The following is a 16,259-nucleotide window of genomic DNA, read 5'->3' on the forward strand; positions in this document are numbered from 1 at the left end:
ATGGACTGTGTGAAAAACCTGTGCCTGACTACGTTAATGCGCTGCCAAGCGAGTGTTCCCCTACACACATAGTAGGCACAACGCCACAAGTGTTTGGACTTTGCAAAGACGTTTGCCACTGTCCCACACAGTAATTTAGGGTCTATAGCCTTAAAAAATAAGGTTTATGATTGGATTGAAAGCTAGCACAAAGAGAGCATTCAGAAAGCAGTGGTGGATGACTGTTACTCTGAATGGTCTCCGGTTATAAGTGGCGACCCCAACGTTCAGTGCTAAGTACGCTATTATTCAACTTATTTGTTAATGATATAGAAGACGGAATGGAAACATGAGAAGCAATAGGATGAAAGTGAAAGGGAGAAGATACAGATTAGATACTGTATTAGAAAAACCTTTTTGACACTGAGGGTGATCAATGAGTGGAACAGGCTGCCACGAGAGGTGGTGAGTTCTCCTTTAATGGAAGTCTTCAAACAGAGGCTGGACAGACATCTGTCTGAGGTGGTTTACTGAGTCCTGCATTGAGCAGGGGGTGGACCAGATGACCCTGGAGGTCCCTTCCAACTCTACCATTCTATAATTCCAAGGGGACACACCATCTGTTTGCAGAAAGAAAGGTTCAATCTCCAATGGAGATGAGGCTTTTTTTTTTTATACCATGAAAACTACTTCTCTGTAGAGTAATTTACCTGAAGAGCTGGTTACAGTGGGAACCATTGATGGTTTTAAAAAATAAGTGAATGCTTTGTTAGAAGAAAATAACATAAACACTTATGTAAGTGTGTAAAGTTCTTTTCTGGTCCAATGGATTGACAAATGGGATCAGGAAAGAAAAATTAGCTCCTTTGGGGCGGACTGAATCATACTGTCAGAGACACCGCACTGCACTTGCTCATAGAGCCAGTGCGCGTGTCCTGAGTACAGAAGCAGTGCTAAAAGATACCTGTGGAGTGGGCAGCAGAGGTGACCATGCGTGCTTCAGGCTAATAGTGTCAGGGTCCAGTCAGCGCTGGAAGGTAAAGAGGTACGGACCTGCGGACACTGAAACTGAATAATGTGCACGGGACCTATGGTCATGTGACTGCAAGGGGGCGGGGCTTAGCGTCCTGTATTCAGATAGGACAGGACACCATACAACAACTCAGAGTCAGGCAAAACAGAGGTCACAGCAGTACGGGCAAATGAGGTACAGGAGGGACAAACAGACGGGTAGTCAGACAGAGCCAAAGGTCATACACAAGAGGGCGACGTGGTACCAAGGGGACGAGCAGAGAGAAGTCGGGTCACAAGCAGAGAGTCATACACGAGAGGTAGCGCAGTACAAGAGGGTCAGGCAGAACTCGTAACAGGGACAGAACCAGATCACAACCGAACAAGCAAGCAAGATATCAGGCACAAGGCACATGTATACAAGAGGTCACTTAACTCAGCCGAGGGCAGGAGTATAACTGACACCGGACCCAGGTCCAGTGAGCACTAAATAGCCTCCTGCTGCCAAAGAGAGGCAGCACAATTAAGCCATAGTCTAACCAGGACGGGTCAAAGCGAAATCCCGTCCTGGATCATGACACATACATTCTGGTTGTGCATTTGCCCCTTACACTTATCTTTTCCCATCGCTTGGTTGAGTTTGATAGACATAAGTCTTTTTTCAACTATATTAACCATGTAACTGAGAGGACAACCCCTTTCTAGTTTGAACTTTGGACTTTTCATACGCTGAGTTGCTGTGCGTCCAGCTTCAGAAACCCTCATGTATTAACTTATCATAGAAATCTGTGGCCGTTAATACATTTTCCCTACATCGGCTAATGTGGGATAAATGTGCTTTTAAATATCAGCCATGTAAAGTGTAGGTCTACTCTTTCCTAATGTATCTTCCCATGGAGTGTGCTTAAAAGCCTTATGTGTATGTTCAGAGGGAGTTTTACGGTGACAGAAATATCCAATTAGTTTTCCAGTATATTTCACTTCAGAAAATTTTCCATGTTTTTATTTGTTGTTTTTTTTTCACGCATCTATTGAAGAGGTTTCTGATTTTTTTTATGTTTTGCAGCCTTTTGATTTGTCAGTTTCAAGATTGGAGTGTATTCCACCTCAAAGAATTGACATTTTAAAAACCTGATTGGTGTTTGGTGGTGTGCCCTCATAAATATGTTTTCACATACTGGCGCTGACCACTAAGCTGTCTAACTTTTAGAAAGTGCAAACTTAGACTAAACAATCTTAAAACGTGCCAAAATGTCTCATGCTGATGAATTAATCTGGTGCATCTTTGGACTGTCTGTCATGCTTTTGTCTATATATCCCAGTATCTATGTGTCATGTAATTACAAGTTGTATAGGAGTTTTCTGGGAATCATCTGTTACTATGTGTTTTCTATGTTGTAACAGCTTGTCTCCATCCACTGCCAAAATATGCATAAACCAGAAGAACGTGGCACTGAAACGTAATTTATCCTAATGGGAATCTGTCAGAAGGATTTCAACACCCAAACTACTTATATGCGCATGTAGTTGTTTAAAAGACCAGAAATTCCTTTACGTGGCCGGTCCATCCCTCCATTACTGAGAAACTACAATATAGAAATAAGGCTGAAAACTTTTTTGTACACCTCTGTCACTCCAGCTCTATTCCCTGCCCAGCCTCGTATCCTCCTGCTTGTCTGACAACTCCTTTGCCTATAATAACACACAGAACAGGGGCTGTCAGTAAAGCAAGAGGAGGCGGTGCTGAGAGGAGAATAGAGCTGGAGTGACAGATGCTTCAGATCTACCATAGTCCTTCAGCCTCGTTTGCAAACTATGATTTCTCAGTAATGGAGGAACGGTTTGGCCATGTAAAGGTATGGCTGGTCTTGTCTTTGAAACAGCTATATGTCCATATAAATAGTTTGGGAGTGAATCCTGCCGACAGATTCCCTTTAAAGAATTCACCAGTGCACATAAATATTAATTAATGCTAAATTTACATTTTTGACGACAACTATTCCTGAGATACAGGAATCAAAATACAGAAATGCCCACTATGGAGCTCGCTATAATAGGTCGGACAAGTTACATATATCATTTGCATTGCAAATCTAGGACACTTCCAAGCAAGCCAATGGGAAACATCTGCCTGCCGCCATTAAAGTGACAGCTGACAGATGTGTCTTGTCTAGCAATGGAAAAACAGAGTGTTGCAATAGCAGGTACGGTACTCCACGAAAACAAATTAAAGGCGTATGTTCAGCTACCAAAAATGCCGTTTCTCACTTTAACCTCTGAAGAACTGAATGATTTTTAATTTCTTTTCCTCCCCTTTTTCCAAGAGCAAAATCTTTTCTATTTTTCCATCGATATCAGGTTGTTGTTTTTTGTTTTTCTTTTCCAAGACGAGTTGTAATTTTTAATGACACCAATACATTTTCTATAGAATGTAGTGAAAAATGGGGAAAAAAAAATCTAATTGGAATGAAATGGTAAAAAAAGCATTTCTGCTATTACTTTTAGGGTTTTGTTTTGTTCTTATAGCATTCATTGTATAGTAAAAATGGCTTGGCAATATAATTCTGCAGGTCAATATTGCGATCATAAACTTGTATTTTTTTTGTAATTAATTTGAAAGGTTCAGAATTTTCTAAACAAATAAAAAAATGGTTTTTTTTATCGCTATATTCTGAGATCCAGATTTTTTTTATTTTTCTGGTAATGGAGCTGTGTGTGGACTTATTTTTGTGCATAGTGTGCTAGTGTTTTTATTAATTCCATTTTAGAGTACGGTATATACAATGCTTTGATCACTTTTTAATACATTTTTTTATGTGAAGTAAGGGGACCAAAAAACAGTAATTATGGAATTTCATTTTTCGATGAATTTTTTTGGGGTAATTCTCTTATATTACGGTATTGGTTAATTACTTTTATATTCTAATAGATCAGACTTTTATGGCTGTGGCAATACCAGATATGTTTATATTTTTTTTCTTGTTTATTTTTAAACTGGGAAAACAGCTCATTTGAATTTTATATATCTTTGAATATTTTTTAAAACTTTTATTGTCAGTTTATTTTTTCGTCCTTTTAGGGGACTTGAACTTGCGATGTAATGGTCACTTGTTCTGTATACTGCAATACTGCTGTATTGTAACATATAGTGTGAACTATGATCTCTGATGTGCCCTGGAGTACCATAATGGCAGTGAGAAAGTCATCAATCAGTGGAAAAGTCAGCATTTTGGTGAGATCGGCCAATATTGTGCATAGTGTTTACGGGCACAAAATTTCTATGTATGCCCTGCCTATATCGCACACTGAATCGTGCTGAAAAAAGAATAAAAAAAAAACAAAACACAAAATGGTGCCATAAAAAGTGCCGTTAAAAGAGTAGAATTCATGCTGTGAAAACACAAGCTATTTTAAGGCTGCATCACAATGAAAATCAAATTTGGTTCTTGGAGTTTAGGAACGCAAAATAGAAAAAAATCTTACAGTCCTAAAATTAAAAAAGGCTTAGGCTAGTTAACACTAGCGTTCGGCAGAGCTGCGGAGGGCTGCGTAGTTCCTCTGTTAAGCCCCACCCACTGCCGCACCTCCTCCGTTCAGCTCTGCCTACATCGGCATGCGGCCTGCGTACCCTATCCTTAACATTGGGTATGCAGGCCATGCGGATGCCTGCGCATGTGTCATTTTGACGCTGAGCTGCACCGAATGCAACATGTTGCATTTTGTTGTGGTCGGCGCAGCGTCAAAACAATGCATGTGCAGGCATCCGCATACATTCGCATGACCTGCATACCCAATGTTAAAGATAGGGTACACAGGCTGCATGCCGATGTAGACAGAGCTGAAGGAAGAGGTGCGGCAGTGGGCGGGGCTTAACGGAGGAACTACGCCGCCTTCCGCAGCTCTGCCGAACTCTAGTGTGAAACTAGTCTTAGACTGAAAGGGGTTAATTGGCTTAGGCCTTATGCCTCAATCTGACATCCGTTTTTGATGCATGTGTTCAATGTGGAGCCATGTCCGTTTTTGATGCAAGTCGCGGCAGCTCAAACTCACCCTTTCAGGTGAACAGGGCCATGAAAAATGGACAGTACAAGCATTTCATCCATGTGTCATCGAAGTGCTGTCCATTTGATACTTTTCAATCGGTGACAGAAGTTTAAAATTTGTTTTGCATACTTGAAAAATAGATGCCGCACCGATGGTAAAAATGGATATGGATCAAAAATGGATGAAAATCGAGTCCAGCAAAATACATATTTTTTTATATATTGAAAAAATGTTTTGGCACAGCCAGCTCACCGCTTGGAAGAAAACCAGGAATAAGTCCAGGGACCTGGAGGAAGACACATTTAATGTCGAAACATGTCGTCCAAAAGGGATTGACTGTATTATTATTATTATTATTATTATTATACATTTATATAGCGCCATTTATTCCATGGCGCTTTACATGTGAAAAGGGGAAAAATAGACAAGTACAATAAACATGTGCAAGACAAGGAACACACAAGTACAGAAGGAGAGGGGACCCTGCCCGCAAGGGCTCACAGTCTACAGGCAAAATTGTTACTGAAGAAACATGGAACCGTTTTAATGTAAAAATAAAAGTTATATTTTACCCCACCATTGGACTGATCGCTGGAGAAACCATACTATTTTATATATATATATATATATGTATATATATAAAAAACAGTAGTATGAATGAGGCCTATCTCATCTATAGTGGTTACCGGACAGATCAGAAAATAGCAGGTTGGAGAAGATTCCTGTAGAAGAATATGTCTCCATGTAATGTTCCCTGTGTTTCAATGAATACAGAAAATGTGTGCTACAAGGTCTTAGTCTTCATTGGAACCTATTTACCAACATAAATATATGCAAATATACACTTCATAATTAAGTTAATTAGAATTATCATCATTCTAATTTATGATAATAAGGCAGGAAAAGAAGCATATACTTATTTTAAATTAATCCATGCTGTGGGAAGCTACAGTTCAGGTGTTGGCAATTAAAAAGTTATGCAAAATTGTAATTATCTTGTCTGGTACATAGTTTACAAAATAACTATAGTATTTATACCAGTGGTGTCCAATTGGTAAATCAAGGGATGTGTACGTGCTGTACCTTGGGCCACAGCGGGATACCACGGGAAGAGCGCTCCTGTCATCTTCTCTTCTCCACCAAAGATGGGAAGTGCTGGTTATTACAATGATTTTCCTACAGTGTAACTTTAGCACTTTACCTACAAAAACAGTGGGAAAGCCATTTTGGTGAGGTCGGCCAATATTCTCATGTGCATAGTTCTTGCGTGTACAAAATTTGCTGGAACTGTATTGATTTTTCAGGTACAAATCCCAGCAAATTTGTTATGCTGTGGATTAAAAAGGATGTGGGGTTTATGCAACCCTTGCCAAAAGTGGGCTTTCAAGGGTAGATTGGAAATATTTCTCGGTAGGATTAGGAGACGGGGTATAAACCTCACTAACCTACCAAACCTAATTATGGTAGGTATGCATGTGTGTGTATGGGGGGGGTGCAACTTACACCCTCACATCAGATGTTGGAAGAAAGAGGGAAACAGCATGTTGGATTTCAACATGTCGAATTATTTGTTCCCGTAGGATACACCTCTGACTGCGACTTGCTTTCCTATTCTTATTTTTTAAAAACACATGTGTTTGGCCAAGTGGGCATACCAAATGTACGGGAAGGCAGAGAGAATAGTTACAAGTACTCAACTTGGAAAAGCATTTAAGAGCCATTGGCTTCAAATAGATCATTTCTGCCTCAATTCGACATATTGGCATGGAAGTATTGCAACAGGCTACAAACAGATAGCGCATAGACTCCCTTAAGTTAAGAGGGTTGTATTAAGTTAATAAATGGTTAAAATTGTAAAGTGCTTGTAAATGCTCACAACTTTGCAATTTGTGCCTTATTAAAAGTCCTGTTCAATCTCAAGAATGGAGGGATTTTTTGTTTTCTAGTGTACAACTTGTCACGTAGGTTATGTCACAGTTCCACCCCTCAACGTGTCTGGGATACAGTTATTGACAGCTCAGCCATCCAATCTGGTACAGGGGTGTGCTGAGCTGTCAGTGTGTTGTTTGAATGCTCAACTATCCATTCTGAGACTGAGCGGCGCTGGCTGCCTCCAAATGTTCATTATTCCAGGTGATTGCCATGCTACTTAACTGAGCTGTTTCTCTCATCTGCCAGACATACATTCAGCCAAGTGTGGTTTGTTTCCTCTGTGCCTTAAATTCTGCATGTTGATCTTTCGTTAACTGAAATTGGACCTCGTTCTGACCATCCATTTCTTTAACCCCTTCTGCTCTTATCCGCTATCCTGGTATTCTGACCTCGGAACGTTACCTGACTACACTTTTGTCTCTTCCTTCTGTTTATGACGTATGTTATGAATGGGTCACCGAGGAGAAGAGCAGGTCCAGGCTAAGCCACAGAAAACCAGTGCGGTTGGTACCTAAGTGGATTGCAGACCCCTGATCCTATCCACACAACTAGCAGTAGCCGTGGAGTGTACCTACGATGATCCTAGATGCCTCGGCACAGCTGGAGAGCTAACTACGTCTAAAGCAAGAAAGGGGAAATCTAAACTGCCCCAGAGCAGACCCCAAAGAAATAGATAGTCCCCAAACATATTGTCGGTGAGACAAGATGAAAACACAAACACAGGCAGGAAAATAGACTGAGCAAACGATGGGGCCCACACTTACTAGACAGGACAGGAAAGGAAAGACACTGTCTGCAATCATGCAAAAAACCCTTCAAAAAGTCCAACAAGTCTGATGCAAAAAACACTGAAGTCACACGACTTCGCCCCCCACTATATCAGCACTCTGGTATATTCTGAAAGCAGAGCAAAAAGAGACCAAGCTAACAGGGGCTAAAACCACCTGGCACAATCAGTAACATATGTGCGATGATTCAGCACAGCCCCAGCCGGAGCTGGCTGACCTGCACCAAGAAGAGATAGACAAAACCAGATCAAATGCAAACAGAATAGCAAATAAACCACTTAGCTGAACATGCAGGGACAGAGCTGGAGAAATCAGACCTCAGGAGGAACAGGAAGCAAATCACCAGCAGGGATAGAGGAAGTCGGCTGTCTTAAATCCAAATCGGAAACCCCAGTCCTCCAATTGTCATCATCATTATCAGGTGGCAAGCCTCTGTCAATCAGATCAGCTCCATTACCTCCAGTAACCACCAGAGGGAGCCCAGAAAGAGAACTCACAACCCCTCTGTCGATTTGACCAGCTCCACTACCTTCAGTAATAACCAGAGGGAGGCCAGAATGCGAATTCACAACAGATGTACCCTCCTGGCTTCTGACCTTGGGCTCCTTGACTATCCTGACTCATGGCTTGGCTGTGAAAAGTGACTGGCATCACAGGTTACTGCCTACCCTGCGGTCTCAAAGTGGCCGGTTCTAGGTAAAAAAAACACTTAAGCTACTCTGAGCAGCAAGCGTGGCTACCATGGCCTGTAGCATCTCCAGACTTGTCTCCCATCGCACACACCTGGGATGTCATTGTTTGGCAATTACAAAGAGAGCTGCCAGCAGAGGATCTTCATGATTTTCATGCCCAAGTTCATTCAGTGTGGCAGAACGTTCCTCAGGCAATCATCACCAACCTCATTGATAGCAGTACTCATACTCAATGCCGAAAAAATGTACACGTTTTAAATTTTTTTCCATTTTTTCATCATTTGCACATCATTAACATATCTAATCATTCTGTGATTTCTATAATTCCATGACTTTTCCTTCTCGTTAATACAACTGCAATTTCAAAGTGGAGAAGTATATATATAAATATATATATCTATATATATCTACACTACATATATACTGTATACTATATATATATTTCAGAGCTTGTCAAGTGCTCTACGTCTTTGCTCAAAATGTCATACCCATTATATCTATAGTTAATCGAGCCATTAAAATAATCATCTATCTTTAGTTTTACAGACATGGGAGGAATGTTATTCCCCTTAAGCTAAATAGAATTGATGTGGAAGCATGAGTAGATACATGGAAGAGTTAGGAAAACTATCTAATCATCTTTGCTCAGTGTGATCACGACATTAGACAGGGTCTCCCAGGCATTGCTTGACAGCGCAGGTGGAGTACTCTCCATATATTTGACATGCATGAAATGCTTTGCACTGGAATTTTATTTTAAGTGTATGACTGAATACATGTACTAAAATGTTAAGTATTTTATACATTTCAATTATGTAGATCATTTAATAATTGAATTTTTTTATTTATTTATATATTTTTTTTTTTGCAGAATGACTCCTGGGGAAAACAGTACTCGTATGCACTCTTCAAAGCCATGAGCCATATGCTGTGCATTGGTTATGGAGCCAGGGCTCCTGTTAGCATGTCTGATCTATGGATAACTATGCTGAGTATGATTGTTGGCGCCACATGCTACGCCATGTTTGTTGGCCACGCGACAGCCTTAATCCAGTCTTTAGATTCATCACGTCGACAATATCAAGAAAAGGTAACTTTTTAGTTGTCTATTAAGCATGAAATAATGGTATTATATAACATTGTTAAGGGAGGTCCAACCGTTAGTCCGGACTAACAATATTAACTAGGCACATAGTCGAGTAAAGGATATAGCTCCTGTAAAAATCTCACCTTTAGTGTTATAATTGCTACCTCCGATCTGTTGAAACTGAAGTTTAACCAGATATGCTAATTATGGTGCTCGGTGCATCCTTGGTGTGGCCAAGAGGCTCATTGCTCCATTCCACCCACTGGCTTTTCATGTGCCCTCCTGCCTCACTCTTGATTGACATCACTGGCTTGTCTAAGCTTCCTTTGCAGTGAGTGGTAACTCCAGGCAAGCCAAGGCTGTCAATCACCAGTGAGGGAGGCAGGGACATGCAAAACCAGTAGGTATAATGGTGCACTGAGCCTCTTGGCCACACGAACATATGTGATTATCGTTTAACTTCTGCAGAATGGAGGCAGCTGTTAGATCGCAAATGATTTTTATATAGTCTATCACATAGAAGACCATGTGCTTAGTGTATGCTGTCAGTTTGGGTGGACAGACTCTCTTACTTTATGGTATGGTGTAAGCACATAGTACAACCGGATGCCCCCAGCAAATGTACTAAGTAAATATCAATGTAAAAAGGTAGCAAGACATGGACAAATTTAAAGGGGTGTTCCATCCCATTTCTTTTAATTGCCATATGGGCCAAGTGTGCTATGAAATTAGAAATAACACATACGTCTGGACCCCCCACTGCTCCTCTATCCCTCTGACCATGTCCACCACTCCTCTCCTCACATCCTCTTCTGACTTGGTTTGCCAATGCATCACCACTGCTGCTGACACTGATTGGCTGCAGCGGTCATGAACCGACCCCAACAGGATAAGAATGAAGAGAGAACAGTAGGGGACCCAGCCGTTGTGATGTAGGAACAATGAGATTTAAGTGGGTGAGTATGTGCCATTTTAATTAATGTTTTTATAGTAATATCGGTCCTTATGGTAATTAAGAGAAAGGGGAAGAAAATCCTATTTATTGCAAAAATAAAACTTTTTTGCTATACATGGCAAATAATCGATATATGGCCGGGATCACACAAGCAAGAAACTCGGACGAGTCTTGCATCTTAATACCCGGCACTGCCGCCGGCACTCGGGAGCGGAGCATGCGGCTGCATAGAAAGACATGCAGCCGCACGCTCCGCTCCCGAATGCTGGCAACAATGCCGGGTATTAAGATACGAGACTCGTCCGGGTTCTCGCATGTGGGATCCCGGCCTATCTGGTGTCCTTCTCTTGAATGGTCCTGCTGTCTGAGACAAACACCAATACCCTATCATGAGCCAGGTAAGATGGTGATTACAAAATAGTTGTGCACTACCCAAGATGACCCCCACAATCTAAGACTTATCTTTACAGAACATTGTTAGAAGTCATTGAACCACCAGACTTCTAACAATGTTCTGAATCATCTTTGGTCAGACTCCTAGGCTACATTCACAATAGAGCAATGCTCAGCTAGATTTTATAGACTATACTTAAAGGGAATGTGTCATCAGAAAATTATGTATTTTTTTAAATTCAATATATTTTTATACAGTTTTGGCAAAGGTTTATTTCTATAGCACAATCTTTCTTAAAAATTAAAATTAGAACTTTTGCAATTTTTACATTGGTGTTTTTAAACTATAACTTGCTGCTTTTTTGGAAATCCATGTATCCTGCAACGTCCAAACTCTGACCATATATTTTGTATTTGAAGCATCTAATGAGCATGCGCAGAACTTGGGGGAGGAGCAGCTGTGACATTGCCTGTGGTTGTTGGGTCCTGTGTCCTGCGTTACCTGTCTTTGTAATCTTGCCTCTGATAATAAGAAAACTGCTGAAAAACTCTTTGTGAAAGGACAGGAAGTATAAGTCTAAAGCAGCCCCAGTGGCGATTGTGAAATTTGCAAGATTACTAATTTTGTTTTTTAATGAAGATCGTAATATGAAAACAAATGGCCAATTTTTTTTTTATAAATACATCTAACGCAAAAACCTCATTTAAACAAAAGTTCTGATGACTCATTCCCGTTAAGACACTAACCCAACACAATGGTCTATCTTAGGGCAGAGGTGGGAATGTCTCAGATTTCTTAAAATGTTCTGCGTAGAGATGTCTGAGTCCCATCTTGCCCTGGCCAAATAGTTTAGTGCACCTTCCCACCTACTTGTTTTCCATCTGTATTCGCCTCTTTGGCTCCTGTGGAGTCAAAATCATCAATCACAGAAGAGGATCGCAGAGACAGATTTAGAAGCAAGCTGGTTGGAAGCTGCACTAAACTGTTTGGCCCGGGCAAGACTGTACCGAGCTCCTGTGCTTGGTCTTAATAGCCATTTTGTGCTGATATTGTCCTTTTGAATACATTACAATAGGGTGAAAAAAAAAAGTAATTTTAAGTCCTCTCAGAAAAAAAAAATATCTTTGCTCAAAATAAATCTGGTCCAAGCTAAGCTCACGTGTTTCAGGTCTTACTCTTAAATTTTTCAATTTGTCAAAGATTGTGGAACTTAAACTGTTGAAGACACAATTATCAGCTTCTTTTGAACAAAGCAGCTCTTTATGCCTCTATCGCAGCAAGAAACCTCAGCATAATTACATAGTATCTGCTAAAATAAATGGTCTATCTGGGTAACGGATGGATGTGCTGAGTCCTTCAGAGCAGATGAAACATTTTACTTCTGCTTTGCTCTAATTGTGCACCCGTCTATTAACTTGGAGTGCCGTCAAAGAATATGTGATCGAATTTTTAGGCTCTGTGCTTTTGTACTCTTTGGTGCTATGTATAAAAAAAGCCTTATCCACACACTGTGTCGGAACTCAATCCATTTTCTCTGGTATTTTAGGCTGCGTACACATTTGTTTGGCAATAGTAGAGATTTGCTCTGAAGGTCATGTTGGGTATCTGGTTTTTCTGAACCTAGATATAAATCATTTTGTTCTGCACTCTTAGATGCGTACAATGAATACATTGGATAGCATGCACTAAAATCAATACAGTTGGATTGGCAAATAAGTAGAGAAGATTGAACATTGTGTGGTTTGTACTTGAAACAAATGACATTGATAAATGAAAATTACTCTCCTCGTTTTCTGTTCTGACTTCCTTAGACTTCCCTAGACAAAAAAGATACTAGACATCATGTCCTTGGGCTGCGGCACATATGCTGTGAGAGCACTTTGTTAGTCTGTCACTTTAATTGGGTTATTGAAGTAAATAATGACAAAATTTAAACCATTGATTTATCACTTAGCATGTTAGTATTGTGTTTGCTTCTTGGCCCTGGAGCAGCTGATAGCACAAACTCTCAGGAGAAGCATAGAACGTTCAAAATGTTTTTTGCTTTTCTATCATACTTACGTACTGTAGGTATATCACTTCTAAAGAGAGGTAAAAAGATACATAGTCGTCAGCTTATTTCAGATCTAGGTATTTGGTCCAGTAGAAGGCAAGATTTACCCTCTGGGCTGTAGAGGTCAACTGTGCCTCTAAGGTAAAAGCAAATTCTTGGCTGACCCCGCAAGGGTAGTCAGATGAGCTTTTTGGAAGAAAATTAACTCCAGAACGTCTAGTCCTAGTTTGTAAATTGTATTGTTGATGAGGTTGCCCATTACTTGAACAACCCCTTTATAAACGTTATAGTCCCCCTTCCAAAATAAGAAAAGCCTACTCACTGTCCCGGCAATGTCAGCACTATGTCTCCCGGCACTCATGTGAAATTTTCATGTCATGTGAGTGCTGCAGCTTTTACACTTCCCTTAGACAGAACTTTATCTGAGAGAACTCTGCAGCCCATCAGTGGGCACTGACATGCTGCAGCACTCATGTGACATAACAATGTCATGTGAGCTTTGGCAGACATAGCACCAACATTGATGGAATTGTGCCAGACTGGGAGGTGAGTATGTGTTTTTTTTTATTTTACATAAGGGAGAGGATCCTGCCCGCGAGGGCTCACAGTATACAGGGATTTTTGCAACAAAATCCAAGTTTATAGAATAAATGCCAGAAATTCTCCCAGCATATGCACCAAAAATATTCATACAGGTCCATTGACCCAATTGGCTTTCATTATGGTTGTGTGGGACATCACACTTTGTTTCAGCTGTATAGGAAAGCACAGTAGACTGAACCGTACGTATACCTAATTAAGCTGCTTTTAACAGACCTGAATAAAATTATTTGGATTTTATTTCTGAATTCTCTTGCTTGAAACTCCCACGTGCCCAACAATTGCATAGTACAAGGCCTTCAAAATGGCTTTCCAAAGAAGCATGGGTGAGTCGGTGCTAGATTATGTGATGGGACATTGATTCAGAGAAGTAGTCTAATTGCCATATATGGAATTGGGAAGGAATTTTTTCCCCTAATATGGGACAGTTCTCATTGACTTCATGATTTTTTTTTTCTTCCTGTGGATCAACATGTTAGGCTATAGGTTGAACTCGATGAACCTATCTCTACCTTCAACCTAAAAACTGTGAAACTCTTTTGTATATACTGACTTTTCTAATGTATGCCTAAACAGTGACATTCTGTAAGTTAAAATCAAAGAAAAGAAATATATCGATTCCCGGTATCCTTTCGCTTTTTTTCTTTCATCCCTTTTCTTCACAATCTATGAGAGTAGGTCTTGCCGTATGATAGATTTGACCCATCTTGCTAGATGTGTTAGACACTTTTCCTTATGCTATCTCGTGTGGTTGGTGTACAGTGGACCAATATTTTGTGCCAGAATGTTGCCAGAATTTTGGTGTAATTTGATGCATTTTATAGAAGTTGTCCACTACTTTAAAAGGGTGGTGTAAAAAATAAAAAATGTCCTAGACTTTTCTCCTGTACCAGCTCCACTCCTCCGCACCAAAATGGGACACAGTATCAAGTGGGGAGAACATCGATGGTCCAGGAAGTAAGCATAAGGTTTTTTTTGAGGTTTGGCTTAAAAAAAGGAGGCATAGCTTATAGAAGTCTTAAACGGTTTGACCTTTACTTTCAGACACTTTTCAAAACTGTTTGGTTAGGGGCGAAAAGTGACTGAAGCACATAAACTTGAAGCAAGACATGTATGCCAGCTTTTTGTTGCAAATAAAACCAGAATTTTGGTGCATTTAGCTTAGTAATTCTCCCCCATTCCTTATTCGAAGAGAAGGAGATAATCAACCAGTGGATGGACCTTTGAATCTGTAAAAAACCTCTACGAAATCAGAGGTTCACGGAGTCACAGTATGGGATGATGCATCTATGTGACTGTAATGTATGGACTTCAAGACAACAGGTGGGCAGCAGGCACATAGACTACTATATTATGTGGATGTTCCCAGTTCTGAGATGACATTACATTCAGACTGTTACACGCATCCTCGATGACTGGTATAATTTATCAGTATTTCCCACATTTCATACATCACTTTTACCTTTTCTTTCTCCAAAGCAAAGTAAAGAAAAATCTAACAGTAAACCAAGTATCTGTCAGGCTTTGAAGATGAAAGTATGATTTTTCTATTAGATTCTCTTGGTTTCCTATGCCCTCATTCTGACATCGCTGTTAGGAGAAGTCTCGCCATGCTACATTCTTGTTATATTTTGTTAAAAAAAAATCGTCTGTTTGTTCTTGCAAGGAAATTGAGAATGAAGAACAAAAATCGATTTAGCAAAAATCTAACAATTTTTTTTTGTTGGTTACCACGTTTATTTATACTTACTGGTGGATTTTAGAATCCTAATGGCCGAGGTTTGCGTGAATGGGAATGAATAGACTCAGTAGTACCATGGCGTGTTCTTCGCTGACAAGCTGATTGGTAGCCAGAGGCACGACCAGGTCAGGGATGACTAGCATGAATATTGCCAGAGTGGGTTTGTGTAATGAAGTGGATAGATGCAAGAACAAAGAAAATGCTCACTTTGACCCTTCATAAAGCACTTTGTATCTCTGTCAAATTATGTCTAACCATTGAAGGCTACAGTGCAATAACAAAACAGTAAAGTGTTATGTGACCGAACACACTCGGAGTATATCTTAATATCTGTAAGAGAAATTAAGGTGTGTACAACCCTTAATTTTATAGAATAGATATAGAGTGATTGTTTTTCATGCATTAATATGATTAAAAATTAAACTTATTATTTTGGTTGTACAATGACAATGTCAGACTTTCCTTCTAGATGACCATAAGATCCTCTACTGGGTCCAAATTCTCAAACAATTATGGATCCCAAAGGTCTACTCTTCTACTTTTATGGACCTACTAAGAGGTTTACTTATATTAGTTAGTTACCTTGACCAGTTCATGACTAGATCACCCCCCCCCTTTCTCACCACATACAATTTGGGGTTTTTCCCACATGCCATTTTGACAGCTGTAAAAAATATTCTCATTTGGATATTCAAATATTTTTCGTCCTTTTGTTTGTGATACATGGGGCTTAATTTTTTTAAAATCATTTTTCCTATTCTTTTTTTTCTTTTGTTGATATGGGGGGAAAATGTAAAGAAAACTAGAAGATACATGTCTATTTGCAACTTGTATATATTTATTTTTTTACGACCACAAAGGACTGTTAAAACATTTTAAATTGAGTTCAACCTTCCTGTTAAAATTATTTTTATATATTAGACACATTTCTTTTCAATGAGGTGGAAAAAAACAGCAATTCACAGTGCCAGAGACCTTTTTTT

General features: G+C 39.8%; 1 protein-coding gene across 2 annotated transcripts in view; it reads left to right on the top strand.

The window, feature by feature from the left end:
* HCN1 (hyperpolarization activated cyclic nucleotide gated potassium channel 1) overlaps window positions 1-16,259 on the top strand; it is a 620,282-nt gene that overhangs the window by 425,076 nt on the left and 178,947 nt on the right. For both annotated transcript variants that reach the window (XM_073583406.1, XM_073583407.1), the window contains exon 4: window positions 9,318-9,536. In XM_073583406.1, coding sequence (XP_073439507.1) covers window positions 9,318-9,536 — 219 coding nt within the window. The remainder of the gene's footprint in view (window positions 1-9,317; window positions 9,537-16,259) is intronic.

The sequence above is a fragment of the Dendrobates tinctorius genome, unplaced genomic scaffold, assembly GCF_039654945.1.
Source record: "Dendrobates tinctorius isolate UK_male_01 unplaced genomic scaffold, ASM3965494v1 ptg000078l, whole genome shotgun sequence".
NCBI classification, from domain to species: Eukaryota; Metazoa; Chordata; class Amphibia; order Anura; family Dendrobatidae; genus Dendrobates; species Dendrobates tinctorius.